This window comes from Durio zibethinus, chromosome 17 (genome assembly GCF_047325235.1).
Source record: "Durio zibethinus cultivar Kanyao isolate XHJ-2024 chromosome 17, ASM4732523v1, whole genome shotgun sequence".
Taxonomy (NCBI): domain Eukaryota; kingdom Viridiplantae; phylum Streptophyta; class Magnoliopsida; order Malvales; family Malvaceae; genus Durio; species Durio zibethinus.
Window position 1 is genome coordinate 2,470,307 of NC_143178.1, and position 19,899 is coordinate 2,490,205.

The window sequence follows — 19,899 nt, forward strand, 5'->3', positions numbered from 1 at the left end:
TGACGAAGCTCAGAAATTTTTTATAAAAATTAAGTATTAATTCGCGTAAATAATTCAATTCAACAAGACAGTCATAAGGTCAGAAGTTAAGAATATGATTTTCTTTGTTTTTTTAATAAATTTACAAAATCATTTTATATGTAAATAAACTATCATCAGATCGTTGCCTATGGGGGTTATCTTTTTCTATGGGCCGAGAAGAAAGGCTGTCTACGCTTTTCATTCAAAAAAAATGGTCTAAATCTCAGTTAAAGGCCCAGTTATTGTCTTAATGTAGGGCCCGCTCAAAAGCTGGAAATCTCCTCAACAAATTAAAAAAAATTAAAGAAAATATGTAAAATGAACAAAGAAATCTACAAAGATTAAAACAAAAATAAATAAATAAAAATATAGTTGGTTTTGTGAGAGCATAAAAAGGGCTCAGCTCTCATGTAGAACGAGACTAAAACTGGTAGATGGAACCAGACGATCCTTTTGATTGGATAACGGACATCTGCCAGGTGTCATCCTCTGAGGAGTCCCGCTTACGTCTCTGCTCTTATTTCGGCATGTCGGATTCTGATGACTCAGACTCCGACTCCGGCTGGCGAAATCCGCCTGATATCCCGGCCGCTTCCACTGGCATCGCAATGGTGTCTCCTCCGGAATCACCGCAGGACGAACTACTAAATGTCCAATATACCCCTCCAGAAGACCGGGAAATCTTCCACACCCCTCCTGAGTCCAGGTCCACCTCTACCTCCTTCCATAACTGCTACGATGACCGAATGATCGGCAATGGTCTTGATATCGATGGAGAAACTGTGGCCATTGGTACTGATAGTGCGGACAGCAGGAGGGCCGTTGATTTGGAAAGGGATACCGACCTAGGGTTTTCGGAAGTGGAAGTGGATTCGGCGCAGAGGATTGAAGCTAATTCGAATCCAGACGGCACGTTTCGATGGGAATCGGAAGAAATTAGGGTTTGGAAAAGAGGATTTTCCCCAAAAGGGCAATTTTCAACTGAATCTCCCTCTAAAAGGTTAAAAAGTTTGGATTTTGAATTACCAAATGAACCTTTGGGCGCTCCAAAAGAGAGATGCACCGAAGAATTATTGAAATCGTTGAAGAAATGGAACTTCAAGAATGTTACTCCGTCTCCTGGAGCTAGTTCGGAATTGGAGCTTCGAAATCAGCGTAATCATGAATCTACTGGTGAAGTTGGTGAAGGAAATGTTAGGAAAAGAAGGCTTGATTTCCGGACTGAGGATATCGAAAGTGATACTGAAGAAAGAAACATAGTGAGAGAAAATGAAAATGGTGATGGAAATTGTGAGAGAAACAAGAACGTTGTAGAGGATATTGATCAGGTTAGAGACACGGTAGGGAATGGTTTAAATTCGCGTGGAATGGTGGAGAAAACCGAGAGAAAACGGGCATTGCCTTCATGGGCTAATAATGAGAGAGAGGATGATGATGAGAGTGTTGATGAGGAATTGGATGTTAATGAAGAGGAGTTGCTTTCATGGGATCATGGGAGAAAGGTGGATGATGAGAGAGCCGTTGAAGAATTGGAGGCTAATGAAAAGGAGTTTTCTTCATGGGCTAATGGGAGAGTGGGGGATGTTGAGAGAGCTGATGAAGAAGTGGAGGCTAATGAAACAGATTTGCCTTCGTGGGCTAATGGTAGGGTGAGGGATAATAAGAGAGCTGATGAGGAACTTGATGTTAATGAAAGGGAGACGGTCGATTTGGATATGGATTCAGATAGTTTGAGTGAGGATTTTGTGGAAATTACACTCTTGGATGTGTTAGTAAAATTGAAAGAGGATTGTGAGGAGGATAAGAGTCTAGAATGTCTTAGTCTTTTGGAGGTTGCAGAGAGAAAATGGGGTGCGTTTTCCTTGGACAAATGATAGGTCGCACGACAAGTGTTTCATATACAGGTATACTGAAATATGGGAACTTGTAAAACTTTAGGCTAGATATTTTGTAGTTCAAATCCATGCTATATATGGATTGTTTGCTTGTATAATTTGAAATGTTTTAACATGGAAATATTTTTAGGTTGTGTATAAAGATATTATTATTTCTAACTTTGATTGCAAAAATTCGCTTAAAATTGTTTTGCCTGTGTAGTTCTTGTGTGTGAGCGCATGCGCATATGCATCAATCCGGTGTTTTTCACAGGTGTGCTTGTGTACACACCTGTGTTGATGCCTTATCGGTTGGTTGGGTTATGGAAATGTACCATTAGAGCAATATCTAGAAATTATTTATTGTTTCAAGTCAAACCTTGTGGATCAAAATTCAGGACCTGAGATGAAAAGTGATTTGTGATAATATTTGTCAAACAAGGAAACAGGTGAAAGGTACCTTTTTTCTCCTTTTCTCCCCATCAATTAAGGGAGTTATAATACTAAATACTTGCATTTACATTAAAGCATAGTCTAGTGCACTCTTTGTTCATTTTCATTAGTTCACAAGTCATCCAAAGGAATAGGTACCCACTTTAGTAGGTCATTCCGGATAGGCAAAGCAAATTGTTACCTGCCTTAGCCAACAAAATAGCCCCACGGTCGACCCACTACATCATCGCACTTGCAGTAGTATAGTTTCTGGTGTGAGCAGAGTGGATAATTTACACAGTCTGGTTTTCATTTTTTGCCTTCCATAGTCTTCTTTTATAGATATCATATCTACTCTCAAAATTTGAGAAGTTCCCAAACCTGACTTTAGTCAAATGGCATCTGGTAACGGGTTTGATCTGATTTGGTTACATCGAATTAACTTTGTGTTTTGAAATTTGAAAGAAAGAAAGATGGCGCATGTTCTGTAAGGATAAGATTTTTTGCATCCGAAAAACAAGATTGAGTAGATTTCCGGAATCAGATCATTAGCATATTTATTCTCAACAAACAGGAAGTTGACATCCAATACTGTCGTGTGGGAATGGTCGTGGTCTCAAAGTTAGACCTTTTTAGCCGTGGCTTGTTCGGGATGTGACATGACACTTGCGAGTCTTCGCCCCTTTTCAGGCACTTCCTCTGATGTCAATGTCATTGATTATTTATACATTGTTCCTAATTCTTTGTTCTTACGAATAAACCTCCATTAATATAGAGTGGATTTTCTATTGGTTTTCTAGAATGACCAGTCATGCACAATTCTGTTCAAATGGAATAGTTTTATGCGAACTAGTCACAGATTTTCCTACTTGAATTCTGCTTTCCAATCACATATTCACACTCCTTTTATCTCTTTCCCCCTTCTTATCCTAAGGTGACTGCATGAAGGGACAAAATCCTATTGAGGTCCATTCAATCTACTAATATATGCAGGTATCAAGTATCCTCCAAAAGGCACCAATAAAGGATAGATGGTGATTCCTTCGCATGCATCCCATAAAGCTATTTTCATAACCCATTTATTCTATTTTTCTTCCCCACTCAGCGAAACCGAAGGGGATAAGACTCAAATTGACCAAGGAGATATATAAAATTATGTTTCCATGCATAAACTACATTTGCATACAAAACTCTGGAAATTACCACCTCTTCTGCATTTTTTGAGCTATATATTACAATCTGTTGTCAACCTATACAAAAAAAACCCACCTGGAATTCATCCCTTAGCATTCCAAGTTTGAAAAGGTTGAGGGTAAAAAAGATCAACCATCAAACCTCATTCACAGACTTTGGTGTTTGGCATGAAAAATAGGTCGACCCCACTCAAGGGATCTTGCAGAAGAAGCAGACCTTTATAGTTCTAGTAATTAACAACCATTGCTAGGGATGGACAGGATGTGGGTGTGCTGAGCTACTGCTAGCGCTTGCCTGTTGCCCAAAACTTATAGTAGGGTGAAGCAGTTCTGCCTGTGGGAATGAGCCATTGGATGGTACATCCAGCAGCAAATCTTGGTCAGAACTTTCATCGACAAAATGGAGAGAATCCAGCACAAGAGAGCTACCATCAGGAGGCAAGGCAAATAGGCTTCTTGGACTAAAGCAAGAACCATCATTGTCTATGAGTTCTTTGTTTTCATAAGTAGCCTTTGTCATCACCTGTTTGGGGCTCTTTAAAGTCCTTGCTTCTGAAAAATGAAAACATGTTTTTCTTAAGCAAAATGCCAATGTCACTCGTAACAATCGCAACAGCTCACAAGATGAACACTTGACTTAAAGTGAAATTTATTTAGTTGCAGAGAAATTTTCCTCATTTGGCTTCATTAACTTTATTTCTTTCACCCAATTTACTGATTAATCTCTATGACTATTTTGACTCTGATTTTATTTTTTTTTTCCTTGTTATTTTCAGTTTAAAATTCAATGTCGCCATCTAATCTTCAATATAATTTAACAAGATTTATTTTATACAGAGCAATAACAGCAGAGAAATTTTTCGAACCTGGAAAATTTTGACTTTGGCTGTCGCATGATCTCTTCATAACCACCAAATTATTAGATGTAATGGCATTTGGTCTTCTAGCAGTCACAGACCCTCCAATACTAATACATTTCTGCAACTAAAGAAATACTAATATATTTAGGCCTCCAGTGAGCAAAATAAATTCATGTCAAGATGTCACTATTTTAGAAACCAATTCAAACCTTCAGTATGTGATGGCGTTCCACCCATTGGGATTTCATCAGGTTGAATAATGCAAGTCTTTTCAAAGTCTTACAGTCTTCAGGTTTCACCCCTTGGGCAGAGATATTAAAGATCCCTTCCTCAAGCAGTTGCTGAAAGTAACATAAATTCTCCTTGAATTGGGGGCTTTTAAACATGTTTTTGAGGCTGCAGGTGCAAGGATAACTATCAGTGATTCCCCATCATGTTTCAACTATTGGCCATCTCCTTAAATAATAGCCATTACTGGTTTCTCCCTTTTTCTTTTCCTCAATTATCTAATGTGCACTATATGTGCATCAGATACTATCGAAATAAAAACATGATTATTATCAGTAAATGCATTCTATTATACACAAAACATGAACTAGAAAGATGTTATTTTTGACATCTTGATAATAGAGGAAAGAAGATACCTATCAGGGAGTTTGGCAATGTCAAGTGGAGGCAGATACTGCAGTAACTGCTGCTGTTCCTCATTTGTTAAAAGTTTCACAAACTCCTCAAAGTTGAGAATATCCTGCACCACACAAAAATATCATCACATAATGAAGAATGAACATATGTGCTGTGATATGAATAGTTCATGGTAACTCAATCTTTTGCATAGATGGAGGAATCATGTGAAAGATTTGCAAAACATTCAGTCACTGAATGTATACAAAATTACAGGTTCCTAGTGCTCAATTTAGATTTTTTACAATATAGCAGCTGTAGAATTGAGTTCTGTAGCTTATCCCCTAAGAAAAGCAAGTAAAGAATATAGAAATAAGGGAACTTACATTCAAATCTATGTTACACAGTGGTGAATTCTGACTTTCCAGCAGTAGTGATTTTTCATGCTGAGCCTTGTCCCTGCCAAATGTCAAAAGGAAAAAAATATTAATCAACATGAAAGCAACAGTCTCCAATTTCTCTTCCCATTGCACGGCAGCTACGAGCTTTATCTTATCGCCCATGACTAATGAGTCATGATAACACTAGATGCCAAAAAGTCTTCCTCAAAAACTGCAGGGTAAGACATTACTACTAGGAGCTTTTGAGATAAATTCCATTCTTCACATTGTTGTGGGAGATGTACCTTCTCTATTCCCACAAATATAATTATCTTAACCTTTCTGAGTGGCCACAGTAAGGTTTCATAATAGCTTCAGTTATAAAACCAAATGGTCTACACCAATGCTAGTTTTGTAACTGGCAAATTCTGTTGCAACTAGTAAAATATTACAGGGAAAAGATTTACCTCTTAAGTTGCTCATGCTGCATCCCTTGTCCAGCAGGGTTCTTAGCCCTTTCAATTCCAAGTCCAGAAAATTTGATGCCCTTGCTATCATTATATGCAGGGAAGCTTGAAGAATGTGAATAAGCCTCATTCATTGAATATTGTTTGTTTTCAACTGAGAGGGAGCTAGCCTCCGATTCCTCTTCTCGAGCTATTGAGCTTGGATGTCTAATTAGAATGCTTCCATGTCCAATCTCAACAGAAACCATGGGTGTGTCACTCTCAAGAAGCAAATCCTCCTCAGAAGATCCAGAGAAATATGAAGACTGTTGTTCATGTAAAATAGTATATAAATCTTTTGTAAGTTTCTCGACTGAAGATGGCTTTGGACGATTTACACATGTTCTTTTCTTAGAAGGTACCATTGAGTCCCACACATTAGATTGAGCAGGCCCTGAAGAAACATAAAAAAGAAGACAACTTAAATCAGTATTTCGGACCATTTTAAAAGTACAAAACATGCAGCTAAAACATCAAGATGAACCACTAAAGGAGAAATTTTAACATAAAAGAAAGTGGTATAATCTGAATCACATTGTCAACCACATCGTTTCCACTTATAACTACAATTTTAATTTAGTGATCTCAAAGATATGATAAACCTTTTTGCTTCAGTTGTTCTGTTCATTGGGAAAACCATTAAGAAAGTGTGTGCATCATAAGTGTTAAACCATAATGATTATATTTTTAGGAAGATCTGCAACCATTTTCCAGAATCATTTTCAATTATGCCAAGGATGGCACTCATGAATCTCCAATGAGTTCGCAAGCAAACGACTGAGACATTCCATTGAATCAAGTATATGATCCACTAAGACTCTTTCCTTTTGTGACAAAAAAAAAATGCAATTTACTCTCATACAACCAAAACAGCAATGAGGAACACTGACGGCATTGTGTCCAACCTGTCAAGTCACTAGCATCTGCACTGCCAAATTGGGCACAGCTTTCAGAATTAGATATTGCTGATCCAGAACTTGACCTATTACTAGTATCTTCATCCACAATCTTATGGAAACCCTGGTTGTAATCAGCGGCAATAACTGCTATATCGTGATTTGGCTTTCTTTTCAGCAGTTTTATTTCTTTGTTCTTATTTATAGATATGCTCTTCACTCTGGAAGTCCCATGATCCTCATAATAATCAGGTTCAACCCTGGCATGAAGTGGGGTATAGTTTGCAAGTGTCCCTTTAGTCCTCCACCGTGACCCACATGCATTGCACAATACTGGCTTCTCAGGAGGTCCATTGCGCCAAAGAGGAGTGCCTATGACAATGCATTGTTGTTAGTAAGTATGGACTGAATAAGAACAAAGAGATTACAACTGTGATAAGATTTTAACAAGAGCCATTAGCAAAATTTTATTTAAAGGGTGCCAAAACCATGAGCAGAGAAAAAAAGAGTGCACCAAAGAGTTTAGTACATTCATGGCCAATTTCAAAGACATAATACCATCAGAAAAATCTTCTTCAAACTATGGCCAATAGGATAGACGTCTTTAGCCTATCAAGGATAGACTCGAGTAAGAGTCAAGATGAACTTGCATTTGTCTTCAAAAGTTGGCATTTGACAACACCATTTTTTAAGTTCTTAATGTTGGGAGCAATTCCTAAAACAAATTCAGGATTGATGCTCTTGCCTCCACCGAGGCAAACAAGGACAATTGGAGCTTCCATTAACACTTGTACTTGACACAAATTGTACATTCATATCAATGAAAAGCAAAATTAGAATACAGCTGAAATAAGTTGTGTTGCAGTAATTGGTGCAAATACACTAAGTTCTAAGACTATAAAACACTTCAAATGTTTGAAGAGTGGTTCAATGAATTTAAAGCTCGGAAGTCATTCAGAGTGTTTAAATGCAAATGATACTGATGAGGCTGAACTGTTTCAAGGCTTAAGAGGCAAACCGAAGAACTTCAAATTAGAATTGAATGTACTCCAGAACAGAAAAAGAATAAAAAAATTTTGTTTAAAATGAATATGAGTGCAGTTCTGGAAAAGTGGTTCACATTAGAATTCCAGTCCAATGGAGGTCAATAATTCTTAACAACACAGACCAAAAAAAGTGTTTAGCATAGAGTTTAGACAAGAGCTTATTTAAGTATAGAAAATGAGCTAGAAATCCATCAAGAACTCAATGACAAGTGCACCAATATAGGAGTCAAAACAAGGATATTGCAATCAAATACATTCCTTTCAATTGAACAGAAGAGGACTGAGGTTTGACTTGATGTTCAGGCTTATAAGCATCAATGGAGCAATGAGAAAGCAATACCAATTTAATGTTGAATTTGAAATTGCCCAGAATTCAACAACACAGACTCTTCAATTCCCCAGTATCCAATAGAATTCAATCTCACTTTCCTTTGTGAGATATGTTGGAACTTAGAACAAATGTCAAAGAAGAAAAAACCCAAGAGATAAAGGTGAGAAAATGAATGAGGTTGAAAGAAACAATTGAATTGAATAACAAAGTCAAGTTTAAAGCTTTACATGGATTGAGAAAAAGGACACCTGCTGTTCTAAATCCATATACAAACAGAATAACACAAAGAACAGCATATATTGTAAAATTTATTATCTTTGTCCATGTAATCTGTTCCTTTTATGCATACAGTTATTCCCCTTACATATTCCAATGATATAATTATTTATCCAACCATATAAAATCATACACCAAAAATAATGATTCATAGAAAAAGGTTGAACATTTACATATATCCAAGGACTCAAAAATCTTTTTCTTTTTTTTCAAAAAAAAAAAAAAAAAAAACCTTCATATCCAATAAGTTAGCTGGAGAAACAAGAACTCACTAGTAACTCCACAGTGATAGCAAGGCCCTTGCTTGCCCATGTCTTTCTCTTTTGCCCAAGGGAGGAAAAAAAATTAAAAAGAAAAAAGAAAAATTTTGAAAATAACAGAGAAAAAAAAAGAAAAATTTATGATTGACAAAAACTTTGACTGAATTTTGAAAACATTTTATATAAATTTGGTTGGTTTCTTCAAGCTTTATAAGACATATTCAACTGGGAATTAAAGGCTTTTCTGCAACAACCCAGAGAGCTACTTTAGTTTGCAGAACAAAGCAAAAGCCAAAAAATGAAAATGACCCAGAAGAGTTTTATGTCTATTTTCTCAGTCCAAGAAACAGAAATTAAAAAAAAAAGCAATAAAAACAAGCCAAAAAAAAAAGAAATGAAAAGATTTTAGAGACGGGTATTTCAGCTAGGCATCTGCACAATCTAATGGAGAGAAAAAAAAAATTTTTAAGAAAAAGACTAATTGAGAGGAATCTAATAAATGGCTATGAAAAAGGAAGGTGAAATGGGAAGCAAGAGAAAAAAACAAAGAGAAAAAGAGAGAGAAGCAGTGTGCTTTCTTTTGCAATTTTTTTTATGTATATTTTACATTTTAATTGATGTTTTAATTGATAAAAATAACAGTTATCATGTTAAAGAAAACAAAAAGAAATAGTATTATAATAGTAAAACATGAAATATTATTGCATATTTGCTGTTGACTGTAGACTTTTCAGCTTTGTTGATGTCTATGAAATAAAAATTCCCACAAAAATAGAATTTTTGGAAACAAATTATGGTCAAAGAAAAAGGAAAGCCACCATGAGACAACAACAATAAAAAAGTTTTTTATTTAATATTTTATGTATTTATATAATATAAAATACTAATAATATATATTTATATTATATTTTATTAAAAATTAATGAGTCATAATTTTTATGAATATAAAAAAATATTTTTTTTTAATTTTATTAAATTTATTTATAATTTTTATTAAAATTTTTAAATCATATTATTTTTTATCTTTTATTTATATTTTTTTATTATATTATATTTTGTTTGAAATTATCGTATCGTAAAAAAATAAAGAGAGTTTGTTTGGTTTTTTTTTATAAAGAATATTTTGATAATTTAAATATGTTATTTTTAATATTATTTATTTAGTAATATTCCTGTTTGTGTGCGTGATACATGATCCCTGTCACAATTCATTGTACACCGTCCGATTTAATTAAAAGCTTTGTCAAATTGGTCCCACTTAATTTTTTTTTCTTTAGCTTTGTGATTTATTTAGATCTGAGGGTTGATTAAACGGAGGCTTCAACCCTGTGTAAAAGGAAATATAAATGAATAATTTGTTAATAGATTTTTTTTTCTTATTAAATTTATTAAAAAATTATAAATAATATTTAAAATTTATTATTTAATAAATAATAATATAATAAAATTTATTTATTTTTTATTCATTTATACTTCTTATCAAAGCAAAATTTCAAATACAAATTTCCTAAAATAAATTCAAAATTATCTTTTACAAAATTTTTAAAATATATATTTTTCAGTATTTTTTATTACAAATTTGTTTTACAAAAAATGGGAAAAAAGCCCATTCGATAAGAAGAAGATGGCTGTTTTTCATCAAAAGGATTTTGACACAAAACCTACTGATATGATATCATTTTCCAAATCTGACGGCTGAGAATTATCAATCTTTTAGACTTAACCGATGGGATGGGTCAATTTACCAAAAAGTCGTACCAACGACCCACTAATATGACTTTAAAATTACTTTAGTTGTTTTTTTCGATTAAAAAAAATACTAGTACCAAATTTTACTTGAATTTTTCAATAAATATATTAATAAAATTGCTTAAATTTATTCATCTATGTCATATAAATAGGCAGTACATAAGTAATATTCTTTATTTTTTGTTCCTAATTAAAATGTCATAATTATTTTTTTGTTAAATTTTTTAACTGATTATTAGTATTTTAAATATGTTAAATTCAAAATTTTTTTTATTTTTTATTTTTTGATAATATGAAATATGATACACCAATATTATAAAATTTTAAATTTATAATATTAAATATATAAAAGTTAAAAAAAATTATATTCATAAATTAAAAGAAAAAATTAAAATAAAGCGGAACGAATAATAAAATTAAAAATAAAAAAAAAAATATAATATAATATAATATAGTACATATTGGGTCATGGGTGGGTCCCTAGAGGAACTCATAACTGCTGATCCTTTTTTAAACTAGCTTACTTCATAGACTACTTTTTGGTAAATATATTGTGTAACCATTCCTACTTTAACATTTATTTTAATTTAGTACGAGTATTATTTAGTTTATACTAATATTTATTTCTAAATTTTACTATAAATTATTTTTTATTAGATAAAAAGGTTTAAAAATTTTTCAAATAAAAATTTAATAATTATTTAAATTTTTAATATTTTATTACAGTCAACTAAATTATTAATTTTTTATTTCAACTCAATTCAATTTTAAAAAAACTAAATTTTGATGTATAAGGAAATCCACGTGTAAAAATGTAATACTAAAGTGCATGATTGGAGAATGTGCTGACACACAGGAAGTCATCCATCAATCCTTAATTTAATTATTTTGTTTTTATATTTAAAATCGACGGCGTCCAATGAACAATTTTCATTTTTTTTAAATATTGCAACGTAAAACTATTGTTAAATTTCCAGATTGCCCCTTTCTTGGATTTATTTTACCGAAATTCCCTCATAATCCCTTCACCAACTACTCTCCATACGTCAAAATGCGGAGCTTACGGTGCAGTCATTAGCACAGCACAAATAAGGTTAATCGCTTTACCAAGGCTATCCCCATTAATTTTTTTTTTTTTCTATTTTCACATTATCCATTAATTGGGGTCGAAATTATAAGACTTAATTTCCAAGCATCTCGGTTGAAAGCTTTTTATCAATTAACAATATAAATTTTTTATCTATCTTTAAGAGGGCTGAGGTTTTTTTTTTTTTTTTTGGTAAGATTACATGCATAAGATAAATTACAACAACATAAATAAAAATAACTAATAAACATATAAAAATACATTTTTATATTTTGAATTATATACATTTTGAATTGAGTAGATAAAAATGCAGACAACCAATGTATAGATAAATATAACAGCTAAAATAAGACATTGAAAGAGGCCAGTTGATGGGATCTTGAATGTCATGTTTTTATTTTAAGCTAAATTATTTGAGAAAGAAGTCTATACATTAGGTGGTTAAATGTATCTGGCAATATACTTTCTAGTTTTTGGCCTAACTTTCCTCATCTTCTTTTATGCTTATTCAATATAAGATCTTACTATCTGCATAATAAATGTAAAAATGGCATAAATTTTGGGGTAATAGAACATGGGGATGGTCTCCAATTTTTTGTGTTATTATTACTGTTATATTATATTCCTAATAAGATATACATTGATGGGAAGGAATTATCTGGCCTACTGAGTTTAGTGGGATGTAAGTACAATGTTTCAAAATTTTAAAGGCACCCTACTTTAATTATTTGTTTTTTTATTGACTGTGTCACTGAGCACAGAACTCTAAAATTATAAAAGAAAAAAAAAACGATTAAAAGTAAAGGAAAAAGATATTATTTATGTTTGTATTTCGATATTTAAATTATAAATTAGAATAAAAGAGATCAAAAGGAGAAGAGAATAGAAAAATAAAAAAAATAACAAATAAATAAATAGTATATGAATGATTTTATTTATAGGTAGAATGTGAGAAATATGTAGGGTAAATAATGATGTAACAAAGTTGATATGATATAATACATGTCAGATCGATTCAAAAATTAAAAATACTTTTGATTATTTGTTAATAATTTTTTATAAAAAAATGACTTATTTACCCTTTAAACTAAAAAAAAAACCCTTAACACATGTTATAAGTAAAAACTATTGCGTTTTAGATTTACATATCTTTTTGCACAAATGGTTAGCATAATTATTTGAACATTAATGATAAACTTTAAAGGATGGCAAATTAAGAAGCTATAAACCTACTTCCCATGGGAAATCCATCCTTTACCAAACGGCATATCATTGAAATCAGGTAGGCCCCATGACTCACAATTCACAAATCCTTTGATAACCCAGTTTTTTGGTTACTTAAAACAGTGGTAGGTAAATCGACAGAAATCTTTGAATTAATTAGAAAATGACTCATGCAACAATTTGGTATGTACAAGTCAATGTTACTTAGCACTTCATGAAATGGTCCCTCACTATTTTAAACGTTTTTGAACCATATAATTAATATGGTTATGGGTTCTGAAATTGGATTGTGATGTTTTACATATATATAAAATATAATAAGGTTTATGGTTGAATGTTGTTTCAGTGACGGTCTATCGAACCAAATTGTTTTTCCTTTTTTTTAAACTGTAACCTTTGAAGTATGAAATAGAATGAGCAATGTTAATTGGATATTGGAAAAGCAGTTAAAATCATTTTCTTTGCCCATTTAAGGGCATCTAAGGTCAGGCAAAATGAAAAGAAAAATGATCTATTCAAGTTCCAGCAGTTGCTAAAACATTTGAATAAGTTCAAATTGGTAAAAAGACAACAATAATCCAACCACCAAATTAGGTCTAAGTGACGGAAGCTTTGGTTATGTAAAATATGAATTCAAAGGAAAAGGATAAGGTAAAAAAAACAACCAAACATAGATGGTGGGCTCTGATCAGGATTTGCAAATTGATATGACAAATGGGTATGGCACCAAAAGAATAAGTTAGGACTCAAAATCTCTTATTTTTTAATGAAGATACCATATGTTTGGCTTTAAGATCATCCATTGATCAAGTAATTAGGCATGTTTTTGGGGTTTACCCAATTGTGATACAACTTTTCTTGTAAAGAATGAAAAGGAAAGTGGTTTCCCTTTGCGTTTACTTTCTAAAGGGTTAGGCATTAGCCAGGGTGGGATTTTGTCACTGTGGTACATATCCTTTTATTGATTGGGTTTAACACTTGTTTTTTGGATTCTAATGGTTTAACACTACGCACAAATGCAGAAGAAAAGAAAAAGGATTTGACGTTGGGCGGTGGGAGAATGTATGGTTAGTAGATAAGTATATGAAGAAGACGTTTTATTAGATATTATAAGGGTGTGGTAAAAGAGGGAATGATTCAAACTTTGAATAAAAACTACCTGAATACGATTGTATCTTAATGTTATAAACATTGAGATAGAAATTGGAGGAAATTGTGTTTGAAAATGGCCCTATCCCGTCCTTTTAATGTTTGTTTTTTAGATTTTGAGAGGAAGATATGATTTTTTTTGTTCATTGAATGGACTTAATTATTGATCTAAGCCGCCCTATAAAAGCTTGTGGTATCATACCACCAAGGCTTTCCGACCTAAAAAGGAGAGAAATTTTCAGTTTAGGAGCCTTATAATAAATAGCTTTTTCAATACGAGTCCACTAGCCCAAGGATTTGCCAAAATCAGACTGTGGGTTACTGGGTTAATTTGCCATGAACAAACACTACCTGGCTTATTGTCTCTCATGCGAAGGGGCACTCACGCAGCAAGCATCCCACCAGGACTTGTCTGATTCCAACAGGACTGCGTGTGCCAGTCTTACGGACTGTTGCTGTAATGTTCCCGAGGAAAGTTAAACTGACACCATCAGGGCGCTTCAAAGCTTACTTTGCCTTTCGATTCTCACTAGTGCATCAAAATCAGGTTGAAACAATTGGTATTTCTTACACACTCAAGTTCCAAACATGAACCACAAGTCAGTAAAGTGCTACAAAAAGTCTCAATCAATTCAGATTGCTCTTTCAGCAAAGTTGCAAAGCACACTAATTTGCCTCAACAAAGTTCATGTCTTATCTACGGTTAATTGCCACAGCAAATAATCTAAATCCAAGATAAAGCATTCATAGCAAAGATTCAGGTTCAGAACTACAGTAGCACAAAGAAAATTTACTTAAATTGATGAGCGGTGAGGCAGCAACTACAGTCTAAGCTCCCCTTACAGACTTGGAAGAGGCCAAAAGAACAAGATAAATCTAATCTCCGCTTGCACAGCCTCCACATCCACAATGGACACATTCAATAACCTTTTCTTCCCTTAAGTGTTTTGGCACACGGCAGACACAAGTTGTAGCGAAGTTGTGATCCCGTGGTTGCATGCATCTCAAGCAACACAAACGTTCATAACCCGGCTGCAATAAATAAAACAAAAACCATAAAGATCTACTACTACAAGATTAAATTAAATATTCAGAAATATTGAGTGCAAGAGAAGGAAAAAAAGAATATATATAAGGTCATGTTTGGTGCATAAGGTGATGGAAAAGATAGTATGATAATCATTCTATATTATGTTTAGTTTGTATCTAATTGAAAGGGATAGAATTTCAAGGAAGATTATCATACTCTTGGCATAGGATGATTCAATCCTCCCAAAGTGTGGAAGATTATTTTTAATTCATAAGATTAAGCTTACATATCATATTATACCCTTAAAAATTACATCAATAATTTAAATTGTATAAACTTTAAGGAAGAATAATTTTGACCAATAAATAAATTATCCTATCTTCATCTTTACAAATATCAAACATAAGATGGGATGATATTATTTAATTTAATCCCATTCATAAGATCATTTTATCCTATCATATCATAATCTTGTGTACCACACATGACCTAAGTGTGTGTGATATAGATGACTGTACACACATGCACCCTATACATGACCATTGGAATTTTGAACAAAACAACCAACCCTTGGTGGGAAATAACTGAGTATATAATCAAATACTATAAGTCTATGACTTGACTAATTTGCCTAATAATCTATCAACTCATTAGTCCCAGAAAGACAATAAGATACTCATACCATATTTTCTAACATCAATACCCAAGCTTCCTTCTGACTACTAGACAGAAAACATGTTAAGCATGCAAGTCTCATATAAGTAAAAAATCAGATTGGAGAACAGATGATGCTAGTGAATTAAGATGTGGAAGCAGCAGAGGCAAACCTTCTTCCACTTCGCAATAAGATTGCGATCAGCATAGCCTTGGTCCAAGCAAAACTCATACAATTCCTTGGATATTTCCTTCCTCCGGTGGTAAAGGTCAAAAATATAGCGGCTCTTCTGATGCGCAATTTTGAAAATAGGCCACAATGTCTCACATTTTCTCTTACCATCGTGAGGATCATTCTCAGCTGTTCAAAGAGTTGATACGAGTTCACCACGTTAAGATAATAATAAAAAGACTCAATAATTAAGAAAAGTATACTAGATAAAGAAAATCCCACCTTCTCTCATCTTTGCCTGTAGTTCACGAAGTGTAGGCTCAATCAATTCCCATCCTTCCGGGTATTTTACACGGTTTGTCTTCACCTTTGGCATTGTTCTACCTGTCACCAATGCCCATTACAAATTACCACCACATATTTTTCATAGTAATTTTCACATAATGCCACAAACCCTAAATCAAAATTTGTAATTAGAGGCATCTTGCTGAGAATTTTGCAATCACAGCTTATTATACACAAGGAGTTAAATGAGCTTTAAGTAGAAGCAGAACTTCCACAAACTTGAAGAAGAAACCCTATTTTTCTCTTGGAATAGAGCAGATTCCTTGCTTGTATTACCCAATTTTTTTATGAAAGTTAAAATTAAATCCACAACGAACCAACTGAATAAAAAGAGTTTTCCTTTCAATTTTACTTTAATCTCAAAAGGAAAAAAGCCGCAAGGCATCGAGACAATTGAAAATTTTCCCTCTCAAACAAAACCAAAAAGGAGAGAGAGAGGATTCATTGCACCTCTGGAGAACGGAGCTTGGATGAGAGAAAGAGGAATTAGGCTAACAGTCAATCTATCTTCGACAGAACTCGAGCAGGGTCTGTTGCCTCAGGAATCGAGATTTCAAACAGAGCTATGTCGGTTCACAGCTTTTGTGCTTCGATTTTGTGGTGTTTGGATAGACAACCTGCGGGTGTGAAGGGAAACAAAGAGAGGGAAACTCCACAATCCAGCGCCTACGCGCATCAATTGGGTTGTAAAGGAAGGAATCGTGTGAACGTTTGATGATTAATAGGTAAAATAAACTTATGGAAACGACAGCGTTTCGAGGCTAAATTCTCGTTCACTTCGATAATGAGTCTAGAAGTTGAATCCCCCTTGTATGCTTTATTAAGCGTTAAACCTCTTGTCTTAAAGATACCGGTGTTGTGTGGTTGTGTCCAAACCAAATATTTTAACAATTAAGCTCATCCCATGGAAAATTATCCATCCTATAGGATCATTAGTACAATTAAGCAATAATAACAACTCCAGCTTGTATGACAAAATTCAGACTTTGGTTGGTTTCAACATTTCTTATTGAGAGAATCAATTATTCAAACTTATCTCTCAATGCACGTACATACAAACCCAAAGAGGAGAAACAAAAAATTAAAGCACTCATGGTATCAATTTCGATTATTATCTTATTTGAGCATGTTGACTGCTGCTGGAGGTAGCATCCTGGTTACTTTGGTTTGGGTCTGGTTGATGCGTTTTTGCAATTTTCTCAGCTTCAACTTTCTCAAGCAAGGCCTGTTTCTGCATTGTTGCCACCATCTGTTTCATTGTCTTCTCTTCTCCTTCAAGCTGGATTTTCATTATCGTCTCAGCTTCTTTGTCTATTGGTTTGAAGAATTCTTCAATGGCAGCTTCCTGAAAGTAAACAACAATTTTGTTATTAATAACAAAAATCATTCTGAAATAAGAGAAATATAAGGAAAGGAAAAATGCCTCATAATTCTGATAAAACTAACAGTGAAAGGATTCCCATCATGACATGTGTCTCAGTGAAAAGGAAAAATGATTGCAAATACACGTGGGCAGTATTTAGACAAAGTGATCATTAAATTTCTTATCGGAGGTTTCAACGGGAGTTGATCAAAGTCTGAAAGCAGGGATCTGAACCTTGCAACTAAAGGGCACATGACCAAGCAAGGAATTTGTTGATAAATACAAATAATCTAATGACTTCATTCTTTCTTGGAGTTCACTTTGGAATAAAATCAACCATCACGGGTCAAACATACAAGAAATTTGGTCTTATCGATCTTTAAAACTTCATACAAGAAAGTATCACCAAGCAAAAGCGGCATGAGCCTTATGAATGGATGTTTTTCTTTAAAACTCGAGCAATGATAAATCACACAAGTTAAAGCTCATTAGTTTAGTTTCCTCACTGATGAATGGAGGTTATAAATGGCAATATTGAATTTAAAAAAATACTAAAAGAATTTCAAAAACCAACTATATTCAAATTTTAGGCTGCAAAAACTGTAATTTTACACTGCCTTGTCAATTATTGTCTCCAAGTGCAAGTGAAACTTACTGTTTCTTCAAGCCTTCTATTTAGAGCTTGCATATCCTCAACCATACGTCTAACCTCTGTTAATACAGTCTGCTCAGGAATCTTTCTTAAGGCAGCTTTCCTTTCTTGTGCCTGTACAAATGAAGAGAGAGAGAGAGAGAGAGAGAGCTGACATTAGGATTTTGGGTCAAGAAGTTCCATAGATACAAAGTGCAGATAATGTCTACTCCAAATTTAGTTTTTAAGCATCAAAACCAAGATATTATAAACAGATCTACGTTAACTTTCCCAAGTTTATATGCATATTAGAACATACACTTTTCAACTATGAACTCAATGCAGTCACCTTGTTGGATAAATAAAGCTTCTTCACAATTCAAATTTAGTTTTTAAGCATCAAACCAAGATATTATTAATGGATCTAAGTTAACTTCCCCAAGTTTATATGCATATTAGAACATACCCTTTTCAACTATGAACTCAATGCAGTCACCTTGTTGCATAAATAAAGCTTCTTCACAATTCTCACAATCCTAAATTTCTGAGATAATTTTTTTCAGTTACATATTTTAGGAAGTAAATCATGACATACTAAAAAACTTTGTGATGAGACACACGATTAAGAGCAGCTGCAAACAACAGATGTATCAAAGAAAGCAAAGCAGTTTCCATGTTAAATGTCAAAGTTACCATCAAATTAGCTTTAGGTCGACAAATGTACTTAAGTTAAGAAAAAAAGAGAAACCAAAAGAGTAATAAAAGGAAGAGTAAAGAAATTGAAAGACCTGTTGCAGACGTTTCTCGAGCTGCAATCTATGGTTTCGAATTCTACGTTCTTCATATCCGGAGAGAACCCTTACATAGAACAATGCTTTTCTCCCAAATTCCCTCAATTTATCCATTCTATTTCACCTTTAGCAGCCAAAAATAATTAAAAAAAATCAATCACACAATTAATTATCTGATTTCAACACCGCCAAATTAATGAAAAATTTATGAAACAACTTTCAAATTCCATCCTCAAAATCGACTGCAACCCACTCCTAACTTTGTTAAAAAACAGAAACGATATTCCCAAAAATTATAAAAAGAAACGCCCGTAGAAGTAGAAAGGGACGAAGGGAACACACCTGGAGGGCGCCAATTTAAACCAGCTAGCCTGAAGATAGGTAGCAGCGGAGGATTACGAGGGAAGAGAGATTGCACCCGAGGGCGGTTGGCGAACCAAGATCGATAACAGCCCGACCTGAATACTTTCATTCACTAATCAGTCATCGCTACCATTTTGACTCTTTCTTTGTCCTTTTTTTTATTTTTGGTTTTTTCCAATTGCGTTGGGTCGAAAATGGGCTTATCTTGGGCTCACTCACCATGGGCTATAGTCTATACCTATAGAAAACATACACCTATCAAATGATGTTGCCCAAAACCCAAAACGATATAAAAAAGTGACCAAACAAACCCAAGAGTCTTTAGCTTCGTAAACACGCTATTTTTTTTTTTAGGATGTTAATTTTATTTCTATTTCATAAAGAATTTAATTTTTTATTGAAATAAAGATGAGGATAAATATTATATTATGAATATAATGATAAAAATAAGGATGAATATAATTTAAAATTTTTATTGGGTAAAAAGTTATAGATGGATAATATAATACATGTCCCTTATCCGTATTTACATATATATTTTTATGTGTTTAGTAAATAAATTTTTTATTAAATAATATAAATTATTATTTTAAATTAATTAAATTAATATATTTTTATTGAAAAATATGTATTAATATATAT

The 19,899-nt window shown here is 33.3% G+C and overlaps 4 protein-coding genes across 5 annotated transcripts; 1 reads left to right on the top strand and 3 right to left on the bottom strand.

The window, feature by feature from the left end:
* Positions 1–194: 194 nt before the first annotated feature.
* Positions 195–2,075, top strand: LOC111276815 (uncharacterized). The gene has a single exon (XM_022862696.2). It carries the CDS (start codon positions 456–458, stop codon positions 1,893–1,895), a length of 1,440 nt encoding a protein of 479 aa, XP_022718431.2. The 5' UTR covers positions 195–455; the 3' UTR covers positions 1,896–2,075.
* A 1,383-nt stretch (positions 2,076–3,458) lies between these two features.
* LOC111276810 (GATA transcription factor 26-like) lies at positions 3,459–9,296 on the bottom strand. Of its 2 annotated transcripts, none has more exons than XM_022862682.2 (8): positions 8,712–9,296; positions 6,796–7,158; positions 5,852–6,284; positions 5,391–5,463; positions 5,025–5,128; positions 4,590–4,776; positions 4,387–4,498; positions 3,459–4,072 (listed from the first exon to the last, which is right to left on the bottom strand). In XM_022862682.2, the coding sequence occupies exons 1-8, from the start codon at positions 8,749–8,751 to the stop codon at positions 3,768–3,770; spliced, it is 1,617 nt and encodes a 538-aa protein (XP_022718417.2). In that variant the 5' UTR covers positions 8,752–9,296; the 3' UTR covers positions 3,459–3,767. The 2 variants fall into 2 exon arrangements, with proteins under 2 accessions (XP_022718417.2, XP_022718406.2); XM_022862671.2 differs by having other exon boundaries at positions 4,387–4,504; positions 8,712–9,294.
* Positions 9,297–14,517: 5,221 nt separating this feature from the next.
* LOC111276829 (protein BUD31 homolog 2-like) lies at positions 14,518–16,802 on the bottom strand. The gene is made up of 4 exons (XM_022862719.2): positions 16,560–16,802; positions 16,047–16,148; positions 15,766–15,953; positions 14,518–14,940 (listed from the first exon to the last, which is right to left on the bottom strand). Exons 2-4 carry the CDS (start codon positions 16,138–16,140, stop codon positions 14,785–14,787), a joined length of 438 nt encoding a protein of 145 aa, XP_022718454.1. The 5' UTR covers positions 16,141–16,148; positions 16,560–16,802; the 3' UTR covers positions 14,518–14,784.
* A 212-nt stretch (positions 16,803–17,014) lies between these two features.
* On the bottom strand, positions 17,015–19,385 carry LOC111276821 (transcription factor IIIB). Its single transcript, XM_022862709.2, has 4 exons — positions 19,237–19,385; positions 18,892–19,018; positions 18,128–18,238; positions 17,015–17,454 (listed from the first exon to the last, which is right to left on the bottom strand). Exons 2-4 carry the CDS (start codon positions 19,006–19,008, stop codon positions 17,221–17,223), a joined length of 462 nt encoding a protein of 153 aa, XP_022718444.1. The 5' UTR covers positions 19,009–19,018; positions 19,237–19,385; the 3' UTR covers positions 17,015–17,220.
* Between the last annotated feature and the right edge of the window lie 514 nt (positions 19,386–19,899).